Source organism: Monomorium pharaonis, chromosome 11 (genome assembly GCF_013373865.1).
Source record: "Monomorium pharaonis isolate MP-MQ-018 chromosome 11, ASM1337386v2, whole genome shotgun sequence".
NCBI classification, from domain to species: Eukaryota; Metazoa; Arthropoda; class Insecta; order Hymenoptera; family Formicidae; genus Monomorium; species Monomorium pharaonis.
The window spans coordinates 14,475,103-14,502,096 of NC_050477.1; the positions used below are offsets into that span (position 1 = coordinate 14,475,103).

The 26,994-nt window shown below is 29.4% G+C and overlaps 1 protein-coding gene and 2 non-coding genes across 3 annotated transcripts; all 3 read right to left on the reverse strand.

Annotated features, from left to right (window-relative positions):
• Positions 1 to 4,031: 4,031 nt before the first annotated feature.
• Positions 4,032 to 15,164, reverse strand: LOC105831175 (sodium-independent sulfate anion transporter). The gene is made up of 9 exons (XM_012671151.3): positions 14,936 to 15,164; positions 11,377 to 11,567; positions 10,578 to 10,715; positions 9,981 to 10,259; positions 9,278 to 9,587; positions 8,364 to 8,666; positions 7,470 to 7,704; positions 6,856 to 7,088; positions 4,032 to 4,182 (listed from the first exon to the last, which is right to left on the reverse strand). Exons 1-9 carry the CDS (start codon positions 14,982 to 14,984, stop codon positions 4,160 to 4,162), a joined length of 1,761 nt encoding a protein of 586 aa, XP_012526605.1. The 5' UTR covers positions 14,985 to 15,164; the 3' UTR covers positions 4,032 to 4,159.
• Trnas-aga lies at positions 14,365 to 14,446 on the reverse strand. Its single transcript has one exon. It is a non-coding gene; the product is annotated as a tRNA-Ser (tRNA).
• A 3,693-nt stretch (positions 15,165 to 18,857) lies between the features above and the next one.
• On the reverse strand, positions 18,858 to 18,939 carry Trnas-gcu. The gene has a single exon. It is a non-coding gene; the product is annotated as a tRNA-Ser (tRNA).
• Positions 18,940 to 26,994: the final 8,055 nt, after the last annotated feature.

The window sequence follows — 26,994 nt, forward strand, 5'->3', positions numbered from 1 at the left end:
TGGACGATTGAACGGTAAATTCTTGACGAACGATCGGAGAAACGATCCCCGGTATTGGCGGGGGTCTCTGACATCGGCGGCACGAAGTTTATGCATGTGAAGGTAAATTCTCGAGGACTCGCGTGGAATTTGTTTAGCTCGTCGACAGGGAATATATATATATATATATATATAGCGCGAGGAAGCGCCAATTTTTTATACATATATCGATATAATCGAAATGAATGAACGAACGATCAATGAATTATTTTTGTCGCTATTATGCAGAGTGTCTGCAGATTATTTCAGTTTCTCTTAAAATGAAAAGGAAATGTAACATTTTTTATCACGTCCATTAACCTTTTATTCAAGTCTATTTTTGCAAAATTATTTTAAGGTGCTGCTACTGCAAATATATAAAGAAAAAATGTTGGACACAAAAGTTTGTTCGCATATAATCCAAATTTTGCAATAAAAAATATAGGTAGGGAGAGACCGGGAGAGACGGGGAGAGACCGGGAGAGACCGGGAGAGACCGGGAGAGACCGGGAGAGACCGGGAGAGACCGGGAGAGACGGAGAGAAACGGGGAGAGACCGGGAGAGACAGAGAGAAACGGGGAGAGACCGAGAGAGACAGGGAGAGACGGGGAGAGACGGGGAGAGACCAGGAGAGACGGGGAGAGACCGGGAGAGACGCAGAGAAACGGGGAGAGACCGGGAGAGACGGGGAGAGACCGGGAGAGACCGGGAGAGACGGGGAGAGACGGGGAGAGACCAGGAGAGACTGGGAGAGACGGGAGAGACCGGGAGAGGCGAAGAATGTTTCTATTGTGTTTAAATTAAGGTAATAAGAAAAAGAAAGATATCTAAACAGATATTTTATTGAAAAAAAGAACTTATTTAAAACAGTCTTTTGAATGGATTTCTAAATCCATGGCAGCTTTTAGAAAAAAAAGTTAGAAGTACGTGAATGAATGAATATTAGATTTATTAAAGATAGATAAATGCTTATTCAAAAATAAAATAAAAAGAGCAACAGTAAAGCAAGGCTCTTGAAAGTTAAACAACGAAAGCAAAGAAAATTTGAAAAAAACGTAGCATAAGAATAGAGAGTCACAGCAACGCGTGGCAGGGCATAGCTAGTTTGAAAATAAAAAATTGAAATTATACGACAGAGTGTACACAATTTACTTGTCAAAAATTTTAAGATTAAAAAATTATTTCTTAAAATTTTTTATTTTAAGAGAATCATAAAGGTTCTCAATATATGTGTAAATATCTTTAAAAAATTTTAATATACTTGTACATTAATTTTAGAAAAAATAGCATTAAAAATATTTCTGTATTAATACTTCTTATTTCTACACATTAAAATTAAAAATTATAAATGATAATTTCTCGACGCAAACATAATATTTGCAATAAGCTGATTATATTGCATTTAAAAGTAAATAATTCTTTAAATGAAACAGTTGACTTTTATAGCTTTCCTACATAGAAAGAAAAATTTCTTTACATTTAATAATGAGTTTTGTTCGACTATTTCAAAGCATATATTTCTTTGTTTTTAATAAATTTTATACACATTACTTTACGTTTAATAAAATTTATTAAAAACAAAATTGTTAATTAAATCTAAAGAAATCTTTCTCGCCGTGTATATCTTCAATTAAAAATCATTGACACAAGTTTATATTTTTCTTGAAACAATGTAACTTTTATTTAAAATACCTTTCGGTATGTTTAATAGTTTTTAATATATTCATATTAATATATTTATTGTAATATATTCGTAGAAAGAATTTTTTTCTAAACTTTTCAAGAAGTTAACTAGATATGGATATAATTTTTCTAGACCATTAAAATAAATTTGTGGCACTCTTAAATTGAAAGAATGCTAAAACTTTTTGTGGCCTCATTCATCATGTTTTTGAATATCCTTCATAATTATTTTTATTTGATGATTCAAAAAAATTATCTTTAATTCTGTATTTACAGTTGAATTTTCAGATACATCAGCTATAGTGCAGTATCCCGTGTGTGTGCGCATGTGTTTATATTTGGTATACATTATACATTATTTAACTGAATTGTAACATAATATGCATACATAACACAAAAAATATATAAAACTTTTTAAGTAAATATATTTAACGAATATCTAGGTAAACATATTGTATTAATATATTTTTATATTAGAAAAGATCTTGAAAAATTAAATAATAAAAGTATTTGCGGTGTATTTTATTCAACGTTAATAGGTTCTGAATTAGATATTTAAAAACGATTATTTTCAAGCTGCAATTAAGTGCTGCCTGTTTATGACTCGCGTATATTGTGTAGTGACCATCTACTTCATCCGTTCCTTCATTCATCGATGTCAGACAATATTCGCTTATGAATAATAATTTGTGATCGATATTTTGATGGATCATGATGTACATACAGTCATACATGGATGATATAGTACAATGACGATATTTTTTAATCTTTTTTTAACCATTTAATTGCATATTTTTGGTTACTTTTTGATTATATATAGGTATGACTTTACTTACTACATAACTGATAGTTCATAACTTTGCTTATATTAAAGAAAATTTAATTTTTTATAATCAAAAAACTAACAAATAGTTCTGATTCGGTGATAATTCTTAAATAAAATATTATTGAATGTGTCAAAAATGCAATAAAATAAAACTACGTAAAAAAAATTTTCAAATGGTTACCATTTCTTTGTAATTAAAAAATTGACATTGAAAAATCTAAATGTGTTTTTAAGAAAAAAGATAATTTTTTACACTGAGTATTATTTTCTCCGAATTAAATATTTTTGAGAGGAGGAAAAGTGAGAGCAATTTGAAATTTTCAAACATTTTGCTAATTTTTAATAGAAAACGTTTTTATGTATAAAAAAATAATAACATTGTAAAAAGATAAAAAAGATATAGGAAAAAAGGTTAAAAAACGTAAAAAAGATAATAATAATATTGAGACAATTTACAGCAGTTACATTTCATAAATTATATTTATTCACCATTCTACAAATTATTCTAAAAAATTCAACGCCTAGACTCTTCTCTTTTGATGGCCTTTTATAACTTTTCCAAACACAATTATAATTTTGATACACATTAAAATGTTTTGCGAAAAAAGATTAAGTGACATTTTTCACATTTGTTTGAGTCCAAGAAAAATAATCATATGAATTGCACAGTACAAATTTGCACCAATTTCAAATTTAACAAAAGCCTACTCAAAGGATCAGCAAATACTAAGAACTTTTATACATGGAATGTGTAACGTTGGACTTCTCCTACTTTTTTTACGGGCAGGTGTCAACACCATAGAATTAGTTCTTGAACTAGGGCTACAGTTGCAGAAAACGTACTAGTGAAAGTTCACACCTGTGTGCAATTAAAAGATTAAAAGCATCATGCTGAGTGCACGAAGTGCGCGGTTGTCAACTCTATTGTGCGCACAGTCTGCAGATCGCATAATTATTTTTAACTGCAGTTTTGGCGTTGATAAATTTTAAGTATATACATTTCGAAAATTGTTATACTTAAGATAAAAAAACTTAAAAGAACTTTTAATACGTAATTTGTTGAAAACTTTTTTATGATATATTTATATTTTAATCCGCGAATTCTAGAAATACCAAACATATATAAGAAAAAAAGAAAAGAGGAAGAGAAGGAAAAAAAAAGAACGTATCACACTGTAAATTAAGATATTAGCTGTATAGAGAGTTCTTTATAATTCCAGTCGATAATCTTGGATAGTGTATATACAACTGATCCAGAAAAAGATCACTCATTTTATAAAGGGACACGATAAAAATGAAGGGTAATAACCCTGTCGTTGACCTAACACGTCCATCATCTTCTTCTGTAATGACGGTAAAAATAATATTATCAATAATCTACATGTGTGTACTGTGAGTAATCGCATTATCGTTTACACGTATATGTGTATACGTGTATAAGAATTTCACTACACAAGAATGCACAAAGGGAACACTGTGAATGCGTAAGAAAATAGTTTACAATTAGTTTCGAAATTTGTGTTTAATATTATTATCACATACATATTAACGTTGCACTTAGAAAATTTGAGTAAAAACAATCTTAAGGAATATAGTGAACACATGTCTGTTATGGCAGTAGTCATATCGGCTCAATTAATAAAATAAGTCTCCTCTGAAAACAGAAAAGCGATGTATCTGATTATTGTGTGAAAATGGTTATTGTGATTATTTAATGCGGCGTTTGTCATCAAAAGTGAATCAGAACGCAAGATATATTTACATTTACTGCATATAAAATATTATGCTGTATATAAAACTTTTTAATATTTAATTTAATATTATTAAATTAAGTTTTCTTATTTTAAAATAAAGATATTTTGCATGCGCGCAAAAAATCAGTAAATAAGCCTGTAAATAAATAATATTAATAATAATAATAATAAATAATAATAATAATAATAATGAAAGTCTTTGGTGAGATAAATGATGAATTGATAAGATAATCACAAGAGTCATACACATTAGATTTTATTTATCAGTAAGCTATTGTTAATATTAATCCCTATGTTTTATTTATATATTTAATGTCAATGTGTTTAATTTATGTGTATTACATATTTAATTTTTTTAAATATAAAAATATATAAATAAAAAAAAGAAAACTCTATTATATAAAATATTTAAAAAAATAATTGAATGTATAGACTTAAATTAAACATATTATAACATTAAATATATTTTAAAAATGTAAGTATTAAACTGATACATATATATATAATGTTAATTTGAGAATAATAATACAGAAACTGATTGATTTTACTAATGCATCGCAGAACTTTTATGACAAATTAATACATCAGCCGCGTATCGATGTCCGAAGCGGAGATATATTTTGTATGCGAAATGAAACGAGTTTGCACAGAACACTGCGAGCTGTTATATCAACCGCCCCGTTACACGATGGAAACAATATGGTGTACGTTCGAAGTGTAATACTCCGGTACCGCGATGGTAGGAGGGAGAGGGAGAGGGGTTGTCATAAGTGATTCGGTATGCGCATACGTGATGATGTAGGTCGCCGCGTAAATGCTCACGATGTTCGATCGCAGCTGCATATACACAGGGTGTCCAATTATAATCAATGGAATAAAATATGGAAATCTCGGAAATTGAATTCAGAATTCCGCGTCCAATATTTTTTTTTACGATTATGTATTTTATGACATTTTTCTGGGCAAAAATGACTTCATGAAAATAATATATGTAAACATGTAGAAAGAACAAAAGTCTAAATATATTTTTGTAGAATCATGCATGAAAAAGTATTAAGATATCTAAAAGTTTAGCTGTGGATGTAAATCTGAAAATAATTTTAGCATTATAATTATGTAGTCAAGTTGAATTGCTAAAATGTCAAAACTTTTCTGGCAACATTCTTCGCTTCTTTAGTTTGATGGTTTAATAAAGTTATTTTCAGTTCAGTATTGACATTTAAATTTTTAGATAGTCAATAAAATCTTTTTTCATGTAATCTTATTCAATTTTTTTTTCAATATTTTGTTTACTTTTATTAAAGCGAGTTTGACGTTCTTATCTGAATAAAAAATATATTTTTTGATCAAATGTTTTGGAACTTAAAAAAAATATCATAAAATGAATCGTTCGACCTATTTTACGGCCAAAATGTTGGATTTTATAAATTATAATTCGATACCGTGTATATAGCCGTGCATGCAAAATTCCTTCACTGCGAGTCCAGATTTGGATGCATAGAAACATACACAGATGCTTCCCCCGAATGCATAATGACTTGAGAAAGCTTCTCCAACCGAAAACGAAACGTGTCTTTTATTAACGGATTATTTCGAGACGAAATCTATCTTTTATTTTTCTCTCCTTTTCGGGGGAAAAAAAACAAAACCGTAGGGTTTTTTCATGAATGTGCTTTCGCCGAACGTGACGTCTCGTCGAGTTTGATAATACGGAAATTTACAGAGACGCCACAATCCATTAACTCCCCGAGTACCATCGGATGTGCCCTCTTCAAAAGCGCAGGGACTCGTAAATTTGCAAACTCGCGCGCGTCACGTCGAGCCTGATAAAGCGCGGAAAATTTCGAAACGCTATCCGTCCTCTTCCCTCGAGTATCGAGAAGAGAAATATACGGGTCGTAAACTTGCAAACTAATGCGTCATGGCGTTAACTCTGATGATGCAAAAGTAGGATGTTTAACAAGACTTTAATAACACTCGATATTCAATAAAATTTTAATAGAACTCGGTAGAAACAATTTCATTAATTACGATAGAATTAAAATAGACTACTTATGTGTCTTAAAGGTAATAAATTCATTTTATTTTATTTTTCAAAAAATCCGAAGAAGTACTTTTGCATGGTATTCATTTTATATTCTTAGAAATTTATCACTTATTATAAATGATGTTTACCCCTTTTTCATACCCCGTTTTGAAACTTATAAATATAAAAATAATTTTCAGAACGCTATAATGTACTTTACTTTGTTTTTTATATCAAATTCTCGTTTAAAACGTTACTCGATAGACAAGAATTTGATAAAAAAAGAAGCGCCCAATAGCATTTATATCACTAATGAAATTAAAAACGTCGCTCAAACAAGAATATAAAATTATTTAGTTCCATTCAATCCATTGTAACGATTCGCAAGAGGGCTTAAATTTGGGTTTCCTGTATGTCAGATAACATTAGGGGGAAAAAAAAAACATTAGCGGGACATGCAAGTACTCCCCCAAAAAGTGTATAATTCCCAGAAATTCTAGTTGTCAATAAGCTTTTTGCGAGAGAAAGCCAGAGACTGAAATTTTACCTGAAAATATCTGCTCTATGCTGCCGGACGATCTACAGTAAGTCGTGAGTGACGGATCGTAACTTATCAAAGTCCGTCTGGCGTTCTCGCACCAATTCCAAAAAATGATCTTCTGATCCCGCGCGGCGAGATCTGACAGGAGCAATGCCAGGTTTTTCGCGACTGTAGCATCAATCCTGAGCACGTGACGACCCTCCATTACCACCGGTAAGCTTGTCGGTCTCTTGTCACACCTAGATAAGCAACAAAGTCGCAATTTTAAGATAACTGTCTTTCTCAAACGCGGACATGATATTCCGGGAAAAGGAATAAAATATGCAAAGGGCAAAACGAACGCAGTGTTGCTCTTGAAAAAATATGAAATAAATTTTTCCGTAAGGAAAACCGTTATGACTCCGATAGTCTTCGGAAATGGAGAATTTCTCGCGATACTTATAAAGCTACGGAGACAAAAGATTATGACTTGTCGTGAATTTAAACAAAATTGTTATTCAAACTGCGAAAATATATTAAACGCCATTAAAGGTCCTACAGATATTTTACACCTTTTTCGGTGCATTTGATATACGCGCGCGTCTGGATCATTTCTTACTCGGATTTGCGGTGGGACTTACCACGACATTACTCGCTCTCGGAGGTACTCCGCTGCTGGGAAGCTCAGGGATTGCTTGGGCGATACGAAAAGCACGGTCAAGCCATCAACGATCCGCTCTTCGATCAATAACCCGGGCCGGGCCGCGAAATAGAGTAAGAGAATTAAATTTACCGCAATCCCGGCGATCATACCGTACTCCAAACCGAACGCCAAGCAACATAATAACGTCACTATCAACGGCACTAGATCGATTTCTGTTCAACACCAGAGGAAGAGAAAACGGTTAATCTTAGATAAACTAGACTCACCGCCAGATAATTTATAACGGGCTCTACTTTAATGCTTCCTCGATCGAATATCGTATTGTTTCTGTATTTTACGTTAGCTATAAAAACACTATCATTTAATATATTTTATTTATTTGGAATTACAACGAAAAAATAGCAATCTGAGAAAAGAATTTACTGCACAAACTTTATTTTTATAGTTAAAAATTATTTTTATATTTTTATATTTATAGAAATACAAAAGTTTACGATTAACTTTAAAAGCTTTATTAATTTATTAATCGTTAATAAACAATTCAATTCGTAGTATAATATGGCAATTGCATTTTTTATAAGAAGTATTTCGTGATACTCTTTTTCCCGAGGCTGACTAAATCACTTGCATAAAAAACGTATTGTTAAAAAAAGTGAAACATTGCATTAATTTGAATATAATTTCAAACTTCCAAACCTATCTGCATACATTCGGGAAAAAACTATTATAACAAGCTTTCTTTTAAATTCTAATTCTATTGGTATATCTCTTTCTCTCAAATTATAAAAATAACTGAAAAAATCATCACAGTGCGAATCGAATAAGCAGCATAATTGAGAGATATGCCTCAAAAATATAAATTGATTCTTACTCTTTGTTCTCCAGAGAACAATGAAAATGCGTGCTTCGAACATATAGAACATCGCGATTATGATGACAGCCGCTAACGTAGCTTTAGGGATATATTCGAAAGTAGACGTTAACAGGCCGCATGCCAAAAGCACCAAACCGCCGGTGATAACACCACCCATCGGCGTTTTTACACCAGATGCATTGTTAACGGCGGTACGAGTGAAACTTCCGGTTACGGGCATCGATCTTACGAAGCTGCCGCATATGTTGCAAAGGCCGAGTGCCAGCATCTCTTGATTGGCATCAAGAGTCTTTCCTTTCGCTGCAAATTTGCCGAACATTTTTGGACGTCGTGAAATTTGCTTCATTAATTATTACTAAGTAGAGCGGGGCAAGAGAGTTCGATAATATATAATTTAATAATTTAGATACAAGCAGCGAATATAAGAAGAGATTTATTTTCTCTCCCCTCTAGAAATCAGACACTTCAGGAAATTTACGCTTTTAATTACGCTTTTGCTTCAGAGATTTGCGAATAATTTATGATACCTTCTTTCAAATAGAATTATATTCAAAACTCTAAAATAATCCAAATATATAATTGTATGTTACGGGAAAACGTAACATTGTTATGGGAAAACATTGGATTTCAAGATTCGTTTTGATAGTGCGCTTATTCTTTCGTTCCTTTTAAGTTAATAATAAGGGTGTTTGTTAATAATAAGGTTTGTGTTTATAAAAGCCCAGATTATAAATATTTTATCAATAAAAATGCGAAACGTATAAAAATCTTAGATTACGTTAATTTATTAAGAGTGATCTTTCCTCAGATGTAAGATTCATATATTATTAATAGCAATATTGTATCATATTTAATATCGAGATTGTTAAATTTATAATAACTTATTAAATTTGCCAATAATATTTACTTACCAAATGCCTTGGCGATGGCAATGCTCTCCAAGATGGCGATGAGTGGTATCGAGAGGATGCTGATGCCGATTTCGTTGACCGCCTCTGCGAAGGTATACGTATGGTTTCCGTTTACGATGGTAAACGGCGGTAAAGAAAACGGCGGCAAGCCTTTGGTTATGTTACCCGTAATTTGAAAAGGTTGGATTCCGTGAGAAAATAATATGTAGGCTAGGAGAATTCCGACCATCACGACTATGGCGTTTCTGCCCAAGGAGATTAGCCACATGAATTTTTCAAAAGGAGTTCCCAGCTTCTTGCCGGGCAGATTCTATTTTCGAATATTTTATTCTATTAATTATACTTTAATTGTAATTTCACTGAAATAAGTAACTGCATTAAAATCAATGGGTATTTATTCTGTTAAGAACCTCTAAAAAGATTCTGCCATAATTAGTTTGACATTTAATTTTTATTTAAAAAATAACGTTTTTTCAGATAAGATTTATTATTTGACTGAAATTTGATATGGCTTTTAAGGAAAAAGCTTACAAAAGCGCTAAGTATACCACAAGCCGCATTGAACCATTCTAAATTCTATGCTCGAATAAATTTTATTTGCGAAAAAAAATTAATTTTGATTAAACGGGAAAGTTCCGACTAAAAACATCAATAAAATATTGTAAACTTCTAAGAACAAATCTTAGAATTAAATTTACTATACCTTGAGGAGAACTAACACTATCATCGAGCACACTCCTAATACTGGGTCCCAAGGTTGAGTTTCATTTATATGATTAATAACCTTTGAAATGGCGTCGACGAAGGAGTCACTACGCCCTTTTATGCCCAGTAAAGTACTTAATTGAGAAGTAGCGATAATAATCGCCGCGGCATTACTGAAGCCGCAAATTACAGGCATACTTATAAAGTCCACGAGAAACCCCAAATGAAGCACTCCCATGATCGTGATAATGGCACCTGATAAGAAGCACATGAGCACCTGAAAAGGATTTCATCCAAACTTTATAAAAAACACTGAAATAAAACACGTATTTCATAATAAAATCATATCGATCATAGATATCAAGAATTTAAAATGATTATGTAGCAAATAATTTAAAAATAACAAAGACACAAAGCAAAGTATAGTATATTGATCGAACGAAAAATATAACGATAAATTATATTAATTTAATAGTGTGATTAATATTGTAGATTTGATTATAGAGAATATTAAATAAAGCTAATTGTACACGGTTATAAGGAGTAAAAGTTTAAGTTTTGAAATGTCGGACGAGAGTTAATTAGCGCTACTTACAGCGAAATCCTCTCCTAGACCGGTCACGTACTTTTGCACCATTAATGCCATTATCGCAGTAGGTCCCACTGTCACATCCTTGCTACCACCAAAGACCAGATAAACGAAGCAACCCATGAAACTGCTGTACAGGCCATACTGAAGTTTTCAAAAGTTCACCTAACAAGAGTCGTCTTTCCAACTAGCGTAGATTAGATCAGTTACTCGATGGAGTTCTTCAAAATACTCAAGAGATTCGATTAACTGAGCAACAAATTGCGACAATTCGCTATCCAATTAATATCGTCATGAATTTTAGGATCGTGAACCGATTCTTCCCAAATCCTTTTCAAAATTCTTTTATTTTAGAATTATTAAATACGTGAAAAACAATTTTGCTAAAAAAAAAAAAAAAAAAATCTACAAAAAGTTTGTTAAACTTTTAAAATAGTTATGTGAAACACGTGTCGATTGCAAAAAAGACCAAGATTTTTTGTAACATTGCTCGTCATGCTTCAACTTTCATTATAATTATTTTAATGGTCTAATAAAATTATTTTTCCGATTTATATCTGTATATAATTAAATGATTAACTACCTCAGTAAAGTTCTTTCTATGTACATACGCTGTTTTATTACAAGAAATTTTATTCCCGTTGGGAATATTGCAAGATATTTTATTTGCCTGTTTTTCGGAGAAACTACCGGTTGCGCTATAGTAAATTTAATGATAGCTTTAATTCGGACATCATTCGAAGAAGAAAGTCCATGTACGCAGCAAACACACAGTCGCAAGCACGCTGGTATCGCGTGTACCCACCTGTGCCGGAAGTCCAGCCACTATTGCATACGCTATGCCCTGCGGTATCGCGGTCAGACCCACTGTCAACCCTGCCAAAGCGTCCTGCAGAAGTTTGCTCCAACTGTACAGAGGTAGCCATGCTAGAATCGGTATCCTCCGCAGGAGAAGCCCCTTGAGGTTGCAACTTTGGGAGAGTGTAACACTCGGCCCTATGATTTATATATATGATATAACGCAGGTGTAACAACAAAAACAGTTGCAAAAATGATTAATTGAAATAAAATTTAGGTTGCAATTTTGTAATTAATTCACATAAGAATGCGGGAAATGCATGCTAATTATATTTAATAACAATAAACATCTCTAAAAAGAAAATTATAATGTCGATAATAATACCTACAAAAATAATTTTTGAATTATAAAAAAATATTAATAAAAATTTAAATAACAACATTAATATATTAATGTAATATCTTTTATGAGATATCGTAAGATTTCAATATAAATCAGGATGTTAAAATGTCAAAAATTAAGCAATTGCGAAATTAAATTATCCGTAAAATTTTCATTTTAAAAAGAAGTGTAACTTAAATTATGTATAAAATATTTATTGTTGCTTTAATTAAATAAAGATAGATAAATTATAGGAATTTTATTGCATTACTCTATGTTAATCGGCTGTCAAGATACACACGTTTATTGAATTCGAAATACATGATGTCTAAGCATTATCGACTTATCATCACAGCCACTGCATCATGTACGCAGAATGCATGTCATGTCAGAAATGGAAAAACTACTAACTAATCACAGTAACGCCTCTCGATGTTCTGATGATGATAGTTGCGATATCGAAGGTTGCACAAACATGATGATATTACAAAATTGCAACGCTTGTAGATATTTTTCATACTAATAATAATCTCCCACATATTCCGTTAAATAATATGAATTTATTTCACTAGAATATATATGTATACATATAATGTAATGCAGCACATATTAATTATTTCATTAATTATACATACACAGCGTCATGATCTCCACGGTATGTTTTAGTTTTCTCTCTTAGCGCATAAATTAAAAAATTTCCACCGTTGAAAATTTTTTACACTATCCGCGACACTGACGTGTATTGAACGAATAAAACTACAGCCTTATCGGCGTAAACTTTCGAGGGAAAAATATGATCTACCAAATGGCAATTGCGAATAAAAGACTCTCTACTCAGCACAGTGTTCATCAAACACTGATACCTCTCATACTCATGATCATCCACTACAACGGGGTATGTAGCGATTTTTCAAGTGCTTGATTAACAGATTGCGATAACGCATTTAATGTGTCACATGGCGATCATTGAGATAAGATTTTCTCAAACAAACGACAATCGGAAGAAAGAGTCGAGTTAGTATTACAATTTCATCTTCACAAAACAACGGTATGATTCTCGGAGTATTAATTCGCATGTCATGTGATAATGTCGCAACGAATAATACTAGGATATACTCAGTAAAATACATACGAGCGTCACGTGAGATCTGTGTAAAAGATCATACAGAATTAATGCGATAAAATCTATTAACAATCCTGATTACCAGTACCTTTTCGTAATTACGTTCACGTGTTGTATGCGTAAGGATTGCTTTACAGTACTTTAATATATTATAATTTATTGTTCTTTTATTTTTACGTCTTCCAAAAATCCGATATTAAAAAATAATTGAAAGTGTTACGGAAAGGACTGTTTTTCATATAGTGTCTAAAAGTTTAGCTAGATATAAATCTAAAAATAATCTTGTTTGACTATCAAAATAATTAAGACTCAAACTGATTATTTAGAATCAAAATTTTTTGTACCATTACTCATCATACTTGAATGTCCCAAAATTATTTTGGTGATCCAACAAAAATCATTTTTAGGTATTCCGCATCTAGCTAAAGTTTTAGTTTCTTCAGTAGATAAACTGTTCTTTCCATATGAATATTTTATTAAAATATTAGTTTAAATTATTCTGTAAATGCGAAACCCTTCAAAAAAGATTTCAGGAACTATATCCAGATAGCACACGAATTCATACAACGTATATCCTTAAAATATTTTCCCGATGCCTTTAGAAGGTGCTATTGAGAGTATTATCTATTTTAGTAGATAAAATATTTTTATATGTAAGAAAATGTATTAAAAAAATATATATGTATATATACAAGAGAGATATATAAATATATTATACATATATGCGCATGTATGTATTTGAGCCTCGACTACAATATGATTATCAAACTTCCTGCCTGGAGAAAGGAAAAACAAAACTGTCCAAGATTAATTAATTACTGTCTTCGAGACACCGTATGTGGTAGCGATACTTTCATTAATCATTCAAGCATAGCGCGTCAATGATCCGACATATTTGTCAAGCACATACGGATGCTATTATACGCGACAAGAAGATAAATAAACAGTTATAGGATTCACCGCTGTCTGCGAGATTCTGATAACGAAAAACAAAGAAACAATCTCGCCAGTTAATTGTTTGACATAATAGTCACGCAATTTTTCCTGTTTAATTATTGATTTATTATACAAGTTATTATAAAGAAATGACATAACACGAATTATATTCATTATAAAGGTGGCATTTAATTATATTTAACTATATGAAGTATTTTTGTTCTACTTCTTTTCTTTTATTTACACAGAATTCCCGATACATTATATTATGTAGAAAAAAAGATTAAATAATAATAAATTAAATTATGTATATATCATTTTTGTAATTCAAATTGTAATGAATATATTTCAAATTAATTTTCTCTTCTCAAAAAATGTATTATTGTTGCAATCAATCTATATGTAATATCTTTCAACAAAATTCTTAATAAAAACAAATGTTCCGGGAAAATAGCATTCTTAAAGTTTCTTTTCGTGTCAAAGTTCTATTAATTTCATATTTCGTACTTGTAATTATTTTTCTTAAAAAAATAAAAATAAAAAAAAACCACTCTCGCAGTCGGTAGGACTCGAACCTACGCTCCCAGAGGGAATCTGATTTCTAGTCAGACGCCTTAACCACTCGGCCACGACTGCTACGACGAGTACGTCTTTCGTTTAACGGCAATACTCTATATAAAGAGATTAGGTATTACAATTAAATTTGTTTTAACTTTTCCTTAAAGCATTATATCAATTAATAGAACAAAGAAAGATTACAATAAAAATGTGAAACATTAATGATATAGATTATAAAAACAAAATCCTACCATATTACATTTAAATAAATTTCAAATAACAAAGAACGAAAACAAAACGTAAGTAATATAAAATATTTCGCGTAAAATAATTAAAAAGTATATTTCAATGATGTAGCAATACAAAATGTATATGCTCGGAAAGTGAACAGATCGAATAGATTTCTCATCGCATTAATATTTGCGTCATGACGCACCTCTAGTAACGTATACATATATGCATCGTGATAGTGACGCGGAAGCGACAGTTCGATCGAGCGAAATCGTGCAGGTAACGACGACGGTTGGGCACGAAAGGCGCATTCGGAAGGATCAAAGCGGAACTTACTCGAAAGGAGCGGTGTCATTTCGCCGAATCTCCCTTGTGAAAGCGACATTTCGCGAGATCAGACGTGTGCCAGAGATAGAGGAATCGAGAACCGTGCAGTTCCAGCCGTGCATCCTTCAACTAGAGAAGGTCGATAAAGCAGAGCACGCGCGATCGAGCGCGATCACGTGCGGCACTCTACGACGAGCGAGAGGAGCGAAACCGCTCAGCCCGTCATCCACGCGTCTCCACTCGAGTTGAGTCTGCGTGCCGCTCGACGTGTGTGTATGCACGCTGTGATATATCATCTTTGATTTTTTTTTCTTCTCGCTGAACACTATTGCATAATAGATTCGATGGTAAAGTTGGTTCGTGAAGAATAAACGTCCGTGCAAGAAAACACACTTATCTCTCCGTCTTCCGATTTTTTATGAGCTTCAAATGTGCAATACAAACCAAAATTTTATTATAAGTGCTTTCATACATCAAAAAGATGAAATATCTTCTTGAGAAAAATTGACTAATTTAAAATCTAACCTAGTATATTGTCGTTGTATTAAAAAAAAAACGCAGGGTAAAAAATATTTTTAACAAATTTATATAGTTTTAAAGCAATTTATAATGAAATAGGTTTACAAGAACAAAAAATATTTTTTAGAACACTTCTATATTATTCTCTATTACTTCTAAAAACTTGAAATTTTTTGAAAGTTTAATTTGTGTTTAAGAAAAAGTTTTAGCTTTAGTATTAAAAACTATTAAAATGTTTAAAAAATCTACATAGATTGTTATTATTATATTATTTTACAAAAAATTATTTATGTGCGTATACACATAAAAGGTACATTAATTCTTCCAAACAATATTTGCTAAAAATAAGTATATACAATTTTTGTAGAAATTTAATTTAAGCTACTCCAAAAAGAGTTTCAAGCTATATATATTTTAAGCTATATATATATATATATATATATATATATATATATATAACAAATTTATTTAAAAAGGTTATTTCTTGTAGTTTACTTTGATTTAAATAATTTTATTTTACGGAATTACTCTTACAAAAATTTAATACTGTCTGTATTATTTTTATTAAGATAATTTTGTGTAAATTTATCTAATTCTAAAATTATCTGATCAAAATAAACTAGGAAATAACTGTTACTTTTTTAATAAGTATATTAACCTGGATTATTTGGAATAGTTCGAATTTTGCGCGTATTTACCATACCTGAAAAAGTACAATGTAATTGACAATAATTAACACTCTAATTACAATCTAATCGTACGTGATAATGTCGCTTCCTGCCATTGTTTGTCCTTACTTTAGCCTTGAACAATTAACACAAAATTTGTTACCGTCATAATTTATGCAGTTAAATGACAGTCATGCTAACTAAGATAAATATTATCATAAAATTATAATTATGAGTGATTATCTAATATGATTATGATTGTACAAGAGTTTTCAGCTTTTCTAATATTTACAGTGCATCCCCTTTGAATATAAATAAACATATTATTAATAAGAATTCATATGTTTTAATAAATTTAGAATCTATATACGGTTACTAATTTTTTTTATTGGGGATGTCGTATTTAAATATACATCCATTATCGAACATAATTATCAATTAAAAAGTTTAATTAAATTTCTAAAGTAGATTTTCATGAATTAATGTTGTATAAGCCAAATTTTTATTTTAAATTTTTCGCGCATTTAATATTTAATATTTTTATAATTTTAAATATTTAGAAATGCCAAACTATTAAAAAAACTTCTGATTCATGATGCACGCATATTTCGACACGATAAGCTCAATAAAAAAGAAATGTAGTCATATATTCTGAAAGCGTTAAGATGTTATAATAAACTTTGGTGTCAATATATTATATTCAAATATAATTAAATATTCGACTTAAATTCTGTTGCTAATTGCAGATAGAAACATATGCATTATACTAAAGGTTATTTTGTGATAATATCCTATTATGCTTGATATATGCAAACACGTGCAATATGTATAGTGCAAATTAAATTTGCTTAGCTTATTAGTTGACCAATAGAGCACAAATGGAAATATTAATAAATAGATACACTACTCGATGTCGCGAAAAACGCATATCACGCGGTGTGATTTTTTTATGTGTTCCAATATTTAAATTAATGTGTGATTTAAATAATATAATTATTCAGTCGCGTCACGCATGTACAAAATTAACCAGCTGCGAAGAGATGAATCTTTTAGCATTGTGTCATTAAATAATTAAATGTAATCTTAATGCATTATTAAGCTAATAAATAAGATTTGAATGTGCGCAGTTCATTTTCATAAATTATTAGCAAAATTTCCCAGACATGACGTTAACAAAGGAAGGAATGGTAAAAAAAATTACAGGAAAATCCCAGAAATAACTTTATAATCATATTTAATATATCTCTCTTTGTATTTAATCTATCTCTGATTACTTTGTATTCATCTATTATTGACATAAAAGTTGTTATAAAAATAGAAATAAAAACACAAATGTAATAATAATTTGATAATTTTTATTGCATTAAATGTTTTTGTAAATTAAACTTATTTTGATACATTTTTATAAAAATATGAGTACAATATATGATATGTATGATATACATATATATATTTTCTAACATAAGTATGAATACACAGAGAGCGACGCAACTTACACATTAATTTTACACTTGAATTTTTATTTTTCCAGTTTGAGTATCTTTATTAAATATATAATATTAATAAATATTATGTTTTCCGTTGATATAAAAAATGTTAATATTTGTTTATTCTTTATTAAACGCGTATTTATTAAAAATATATTTTTTCTTTTTTTTACATTTTTATTTATAAATGCATAAACGTTTAACTTAAATAAACATCAAAATTAGTTATAAATAAAGTATGTATTATGCTATCATGTGCACATGCAGTTGTATTGTTTAATCTCTGTATTAGAAGATATTAAAGAATTTATTAAATTTAAAACATTTTAAATTATGAAAAGTCAAAAGGAGAATTATACTGTGATTCTGTATAAAATCTTTTGTGATGTAATCTCATAATTAACATGACATTAATTTGATGTATTTAATTAGATGTATTTATAATTATTATAACTTGTTTTTATATTTAAAAATACTTATAATTATATAATTAATGAGTTTTATATTTTAAAAATTTATCAATAAATTTTTGGAGAATGTTAATAACAAATACGCAAATACTATTTTTTTCTTTTATTTCGGAACGTTTGGAATGATCGATAATTCCATGTCGTATATTTACTTAATTATTCATGGCAAAAAGGTTTTGGTCGGTTTTGCAACAAATTATTCATGCGAATCGATATATGTATATTACGTAAGACCATATCGTTCGACCGTTCCCAAGCAAATTTTTTGCGGATATGACTCCTCTCAGAGACACATTCGAATATTTCCCATTATTTTCTGCAAATTACGGATTACATAAGTATTTGTTTAATTCAATTACAATTATGTCAAAAATATTTTATAATAATTATATATATGATTATCCTCGATTATCGTAATCTGCTTGCTTAATTAAATATTGATTTTTTTCATTTAGAAAACAAAATTTTACAAAGAAAGTAAAAAGAAATTTTTAATTGAGAAAAGCAATTACTTGTCTGTAAACAAGAATTACCTTCTGTTTCTTCAAAGAATATAAGAACATAATGTATTGCTATTTCACAGCTAATTATTTCGAATTGTACATACATACACGTATTGTTACGTGCACATTTAATTCTTAACAATATCAAGTTTATATATCCACGCGTGTTATTTATAAGCTGTACGATCACAAATTATATTGCTGTCAATTATCTATTTGATGTCAATTATCTATTGAGCATAATACCGGATATGAGAGACTCTCGTGAGCCAACAAAAAGCGAACGACGAGGATGGGATTCGAACCCACGCGTGCAGAGCACATTGGATTAGCAGTCCAACGCCTTAACCACTCGGCCACCTCGTCCGATGTTAGGAGGAAGTGCATTTGCCAAACCAATTCGTCTGTTGTAATACATGAATCATCCGTAATATAATCTATGTCCTAAATAATAAATGAATATAACAAATGAAATTCTTTTTCGAATTTACAGATACAGAAAATTCAATGTATTTATACTCCTCGGAAATAAACATTTTTATTAAGTTTAAAAGAATTTAATTCATACATACAATAAATTATTGAAATTATTATATAATAATATTAAAAATAGAAGAAATACATATTAGGAATATATACATATATATTTTAGTACTTTTAATATTATGTATTTAATTAATGATATACATTTTATGTATAAGTTAATTAAAAAAAAAACTGTCGAGAGAAATTTTCTCTCTCTCTCTCTCTCTCTCTCTCTCTCTCTCTCTCTCTCTCTCTTTCTCTCTACAACTTATTAATATTTAACATTATATCTTTATAAATGTATTTTAATTTCATAAAATTTTAATTTTTTTAATAAAATTTACTTGAATTTAATTTGAAGGGAAATATAGTTCTATTAGCTATTTGTTTCTTTTAAACATAATTTAAAAAATTCTATTTTTTATAGCTTTTTATTTAAAAGCTGTACATATATATATACTCTTTAATATTAAAAAAACATTGATTAAAATTTAGTCTAAAAGTTTTCTTAACTCAAGAAAATACGTTTAATACAAGATACCTTACCGCTTTTATTACCTATTTTCGTATTTTTTATATTTAGTGATGTAAATTAATTTAATTTGGATCATTCGTTTTATGAATAATCAAATTTTGTTCATTTCTGGAATTTCATCATTGTGGCGACCTCGAAAACTTACGCAATCGCGTACAACATGAGATTTGTCGGAATACTGTGCGAGATCCAATTGTCTCGCTCCAGTGACCACAAATAATTGGTACGATCGGACCAATTCCAACAATTCTAGGAACGTCTTAAATCAATCGCTGTACTTGTTGCTTTTGATTAGAAGTGATCTAATGTAATATTTTCTTTTTCATTTCTTCACAGTATTTTTCTTAAGAAAGATATTTCCGAATACATTGGTTACAATAAAATTTAAGACAATAATTGCAAAAGAATTGGCTTTTCTAAAATTTAAAAAATTAATTACTTTTTCTGTAAAAAATTATTACCTTAGAATTAAGAATACATAATAAGTGGAATAAATAAATGAACTAAATAAAGCACTGTGTTTTACGGTACTTTTGTAAAAATTTCCTGTATCTGGAAAACCTTTCACCAAATTGAATTATATTAATTATGCTGAATATGCTATATAATCCAAAGCCATTCATTACTGAACGAATTCAAGATAAGATACAAAGAACTGCAGGATACAAAACTCAACATTGTAAATATCAAAATTGTCAGACGAGATAATCTGCCTTGATATAAAAACGACAAATCATTCTGTCATACACTTGCGAGTCACGATACACGGTCAGCCAAGCAGGCCGTGGAAAATGCGGATGTGCTGAAAAGCCAGAATTACGCAATCTCATCGACGATTCAGAAGAGGTACCTAGAAGCATCAGGAATTCGAGCGCGAACGGAGGCCACGAGACTTATGGTCGTTTCTCGAGGAATGTGCCAGCGAATCGATCGCAGATTCGCGAAGATTAAGAAGAGCTAAGAATTTTTCGCCGCTCCCGCAACTTGCGCGCACCGCTTGGACGTATCTTACACGCTGCTTCTCTTTTACAATGCAGTGGCAATGTTTTTACGTGACAATGTTTATGAAATATTAACGCATTAATTTTATTTAAAAAGTAAAAATAAAATTTTTTTAATGTTCATAAAATTATTTTTTTAGACAATTTTTTATTTGGTTATTTCACAGTTAATTAAAAGAAATATTATTTGTATTATATATATATTAACATTAAATATTAACCGAAGCAAAATATGTTATTTAAAATTAGATTCATGTTCTAGATTGTTTTCTAGTTCGATACAACTACGTCTTTCACCGTTATTGTATGAATTTTTTATTTTTTAATCGTAAATGTTGTATGTGAGAAATGAACTGAATAATGTCGACATTAAAGTAAATGTGATATAAAACTATTCTTTTATTAAAAAATTATAAAAATGTTTATTATAAAAAAGTTTAAAATAATGTAATAATTATTTATACATATAAATAATAATAATAATAATTTTAATGTTTTAAATTACTACTCTTATTAGTAAAAACTTTTAAATATATCATAAATTATTAATATCAAGTATTGTATATACATATACATATATATTACAATAAGTATAGTAAACCGTATTTTTAAAATAGCTAAGGTTATCGGAATTGTATATAAGATTTTGTCTGGGAGTGTGTTGTAAATATTTTAATAGTTATCGAATATTTGGAATCAATAATTTGATAAATCCCAAAAATAATTACATGCGAAAAAACCATTATCTGGTTTTAGAAATCAAACAGAAACCGTTACTGATTATAGGAGCCAGATATAGAAAAAAATAATAAATTATTAGAATAAGAATGAAATAGAGATCAGAAATTTTCCGTTGCCTTAATGCGACTTTAAAGTAATCGATAAAATCGATTGACAGTAGCCAGAGCTACACATCAAATGGCACGCGATTAATGTGATGCGATTCATGTAATGTGATCGAGTTTCGCTGTATATATTTACATACGTTCGCGATAATGTTCCACGTGACAAGATTCAATTATGTGAATTGTTCGTACGAATGAACAGCATACGCTTCTTAACACACGCTTCTTGTTCTCACTTATCAATGCAGATGAATATAATGCAAGATGTCACGTATTTATCTATATTCAGCTGAAAAGCTTCAGTTATAATTTGAATCTTTTTAATATAATTTATATATAATATCTTTTTTTATATAAGTTTAATTTTGTCTTGGGGCAACAAATATAAGTTAAGCTTTGTAAAAATAGAAAACAAAATTTGCTTTTTTAATTATTTTAGAAATTATATTCCTTAATTAAATAAAAGTACCGAACATGTGTACATTTTTCTCTAAATGAGCCGTAAACGATAATAAAGATAAACAAAATTCTTATTAATAATAAGTTTAATTTGTTCGTTTATTAATCTTTTTTATTTCTTATTTGTTCTTATATTTCCTAAATTTTTTTAATTAAAAATTTCTAAGTTAATTATAATTATATTTAGAATCCAAATGTACCGAACACAAGTTCTAGCAAGTTCTGCACAGCGCTTGCTTAATCTTCGGGAATTTTGCTAATAGCTCTAGAACGAATCGAAGCGTTTTGGGAATTGGACGGATTGACACGAACTGCAATCATCGTTATCCTTACCTTAAACGCTCTTCCGCATTCCGCGATGGAGATTAACGAACGGAAGAGATAATATCTTGCGAAATGCGACATGTAAGACTTCGTGGTAATGAGATGTGCTTGCGCGCGAACACGATTTATCGGTGTTTCTATTGAAAATCGTGTGCGCTTACGCAATTGCATTATACGCAAACGATGCGACTTGCATACTCGTTACAACTCGATATAACCATTACTTTCCGCGTCAAATTATGTTACGATAACTCAATCGCGTCTTATCTGAATCGAGTAAATCGGAATTTAATTGAAACTTCGTCTTGATGTGTCGATAAATTCTGGCAAACAATTTGGCACTTTGATAATCAAATCAATTACGCAAATTAATTTGTTATCTCAGTATAGATAACGTGTTAAAAAAAGTAAGAAAAAGACACGCACGTGTAGAAATTAAGATATACAAGATACGCGATTCTTTATCTACTTTTAATTTTTCTCTTTCTCTCTCTCTCTTTCTTTTCTTATATCGTAATATACAGAGTTTTTATATTTTAAAACTGATTCTGTATATATAATACATATGTAAAGAGAGCTTAAAATATAAAAATTCTATTAAAGTTTACTTGAAATTAACTTAGGAATATGATTGTCTTACAGTTCTACTCCGAAACGTTTGCATTGTCAATAGGTTCTTAAATATTAATTAATTATAGCGGAATTCCCAAATGTTTATTAAAGAAAAATTGATGCAATCTGTTATTAAAAAATATTGAAAACAAAGTGATAGCGCGCTTATCTTTTTCAAATGTTTTATATGTATGGAGATAATGGATATAATTAATTCAAGCATGGAATTGTTTCAAATTATTCGCCAGAATTTATCATTATATCAAGATGAGATCTCAATTGAATTCCGATTTATCTGATTAGGTAATAAGTATAAACATGTATATGTAATTATTAATATTTTATATGTACATAATATTATATAAATTTACATATACATGTATTAACAATATCATTAATAATTGACAGATATACTACTTTCTTTAGGAAATGGCACTTAAAAGTATCTTTACTTTTAAAATAAAATAGTGTAAAATTTTAACACTATTTGTATAAAAATTATGTCATTGTAATACAATACAGTAACAAATTTGTCGAAATTTATTAAAATTTATTAATTTTCTTATATAAAAATTTTTTAATATTTTTTTTTAAGTTTAAATGTGTTAATAATGTTAATAATATTTACAAAGTTGCAATGAAAGAGAGATAGATAAAAAGAAAAACAAGCATTTGATATTGAGAATCAAACAAAGATTGTCTGATGTGGTTAAAAATAGAAATAAAAAATTAAACACAAAGTTGAAAAACCTTTTCAAGTAGTTATGAAGAGAATAATGTATATGTTTAACTAATTGATAATTGAGATAATTAAGTATGAAAGATCCTTAAATATAAAATTAACGCAGTTTTTCGAAACTATGTTTTGCATAGAAGATGAACTCATAGAGAGTCAAGAATAAATTCATTTTTTGCTGCAAATAATTATACAAGATGCAATTACGAAAACCGTCACAAAAGATTTTTGTCTGTTACTAGTATCATTATATTTCTATATTATTATATCTTTATATTATTATTAACTTATACTAATTAAAGAAAATTTTAAAGTATTATTTATAAACTTAACACGGTAAACAAAAAGTTTCAGCAACGCCAAACTACCTTTTTTGAAAAAGAATTACCTATTAGTTTTTTTACAATAAAATTAATTATAAATAAACAAACAAATATTTATATATAATCGATACATACAAGTAGATTCTATATATTAATTTTAAATAATTAATTGCCTATATAGTAATAATAGTTTCTGCACTCGCATACACACCTGAAATAAAGTTCTTATTGAATTAGACTTACATTACGATAATTGTATTCCGTTTGCGAGAGTACAGTATACATGTGTGAGAGTATGTGTGTATATCGTAGGCGTGCATGTGCATGATGATGTAAGAGAACGGAAGCAATCGCGAGATAGCAAGCGCAGGCAATAAAAAATCTGTGGTCACTAGAGGAAGCCTCCGTTCCTTATCGCTAACATTGCATGCCGAGCATCAAATTATGTAATGTCGCCGTTGGTAAACAGTGATTATCACCAAATTCCGGTGGAATGGTCAAAATTTCGCTATCACGATTGCATTCGATTCCGAGTTTCCACAAAAATCGAAGATGTTCTTAAAATTTCTTATTATTGTAATTACATATGAGCACATTGTGAAATCATATTTCTCTTATTGGAGAAACAAAAGAATTTAAAAAATACAATAAAAATGCAGCACGACATTTGCATTTTTCATTTCATATACTTTATCTTATATTGAGGAAATGATTTGCGAATAAGAAAGATGCCATATAATGTCATATAACGTCAAATGAATTATACATATATCTAATTTTACGTACAATAAAATTGTAATTCACATTAAATTATAAAATAGTTTCTGATTCAGAATTTATTTATGTTACTACATTTTCTTATAAAAAGAGAAATCTGTCAAGAGATTAATTATGGTTTTTATAAAAAAAGAAATTTATAATTAATGTGATTTAATCGACATTGAGATATTCTATCATGGCAACATCCTAAATATCATAAATTGGCGTTAATGATTGATGTTCACATAATGATTTAAAAGTTATCGCGTTAGATTTTTTTTCTATATTTTTCTCTAACCTTATAATGTGCCACCGAAATTTTATCGACATATTTAGCGCTTTAGACGACAGGTCGGATCGATGAAATATTACGCCCGAATGACGTGTTTATTGAAATGCAAATGCATGCTGCGCAATTTTATCATTGCATCATTTTATCGATTGTATTTTTCATTCGCGTGCAGATCTCTGTTTTCAATTTCAGGATCGCTACACTTCACCGCACGCATTGATTATGCATATAAAACTACTCGACGTTACACTAAGAAAAATTTCCAACGGAATTGCCAATGAAATAGTGTATTCTATCGTTAATTTTGTTATTGATGAGACTCTGGATATCCGATTATAATTATTCATATCCGCTGAAAGATGTCCGATCCGATTTTTTATTGAATATATATGTATAACTTTTATTGTATATATCCGTTTATTACTATAACATTGGAGTATTCGATTAAATATCAACGGATATTTTTCCCAGTGTACGAATTCTTACTGGGTAATAACACTGCTCGCAAGTTCTCTTGCCGGGCTTTATTTTAAATTATTCATATCGATCGAAAAGAACTTTACTTGAATGTAATCTTTCACACTGACGCTTTAATCGCTCCAATTGCAAGTATATGACGAGATTTCATGCTTTCCACCTGCTCGTCATTTTTTTCATCCTTTTTTTCACAATACTTAATAATGGTCTGAACAATGGGCATGTGTATTATGGAACTGTTCGGAATAGATCAATCGAAACCTTTTATTTTGATTTTTCTAGAAAGCGCAATGGAACTCTAGGGAATAATGGAATAATTCCGATCTATTTGTAATACATGATGGAAAAGTTTCATAATACGTGTCCCGTTTCGTGTAACACAAACTTGCACTACCTGGCAATGAAACTTGGCATGCAGCATTTGCATAAATGTACCCAACAATAATTACAGAATCGCTGATAAATATTTTTTACCTAGGGTTTATTACGTTTATGTCTTGATTTATAATCTCTTGATTGCACGTTTCTCGCCAATTATTGGCTCCTGTCTCGAGATGCTTTTTTCATTGAATGAAAAAAGGCAACGTGCTGCCTTGTTTAAAGATAATTTCATGACTTATAAGAATCTATTTTACAATCTCAAGTTCTTGATCAGAAAACGTCATGTAATATTTATGATTAAAAATACATAAAACAAATGTATAAACTTTGAATAGGACTTTGTATAGAATATTCCGTACTTAAAAAATTGTGTACTTAAAAAAAAGATATTTGCTACGATAATTGCATAGTAAAATAATTATAGTTAGGAACATCATTTTTATTAGTATAAATTATTAATATAATATTAATAATCATATATTTATAATGATGTTTATGTATATATAATAATTGTCTTATAATACAACTTACTAGTAAAATTTCTATTATAGTTATGGCAATCATATTATAAGTTGCATAGATCAATATTGTGATTATGAAAATTTTAACAGAGTTTAAACAAACTATAATTTATATTATCAAATAACTATAAAATTATGCCTGAGTTAAGAAATGACTACAAATTATAATAATATTACGGTTACTGTAAATTTTTTTTCTCTCGGTGTGTGCAATATTTTAAAATGTAGTACATATTTGGAAAATTAAAATAAAAAATTTAACAATAAAATATTACACGTAAATTATTGAATTGCTTTCATGCAAGTGTCATGAAAAATATACTTGACGCAAGACGACGTTTCTTGAATTTTATTTTTGGATAATTTTTTATTAGCAAAGCTATTATGAAAAAGATTATTTTTTCAGAATATATTTGTTCAGAAAACATGAACCTTTTCGGCTCTAAATTGAAAAATCCAATAAAATAAAAGCGTTAATCCGAACATCTTGTCTTCCACGACACTGTTTTAAACAATGTTCCACTGCATCACTAAATTATCAACTAATTAGAATATTTTATTATATTTAGGACATGAATTATTAATATACCGGTCGGAATTATCCGCGCGAATTGAAATAATTTGAATATTA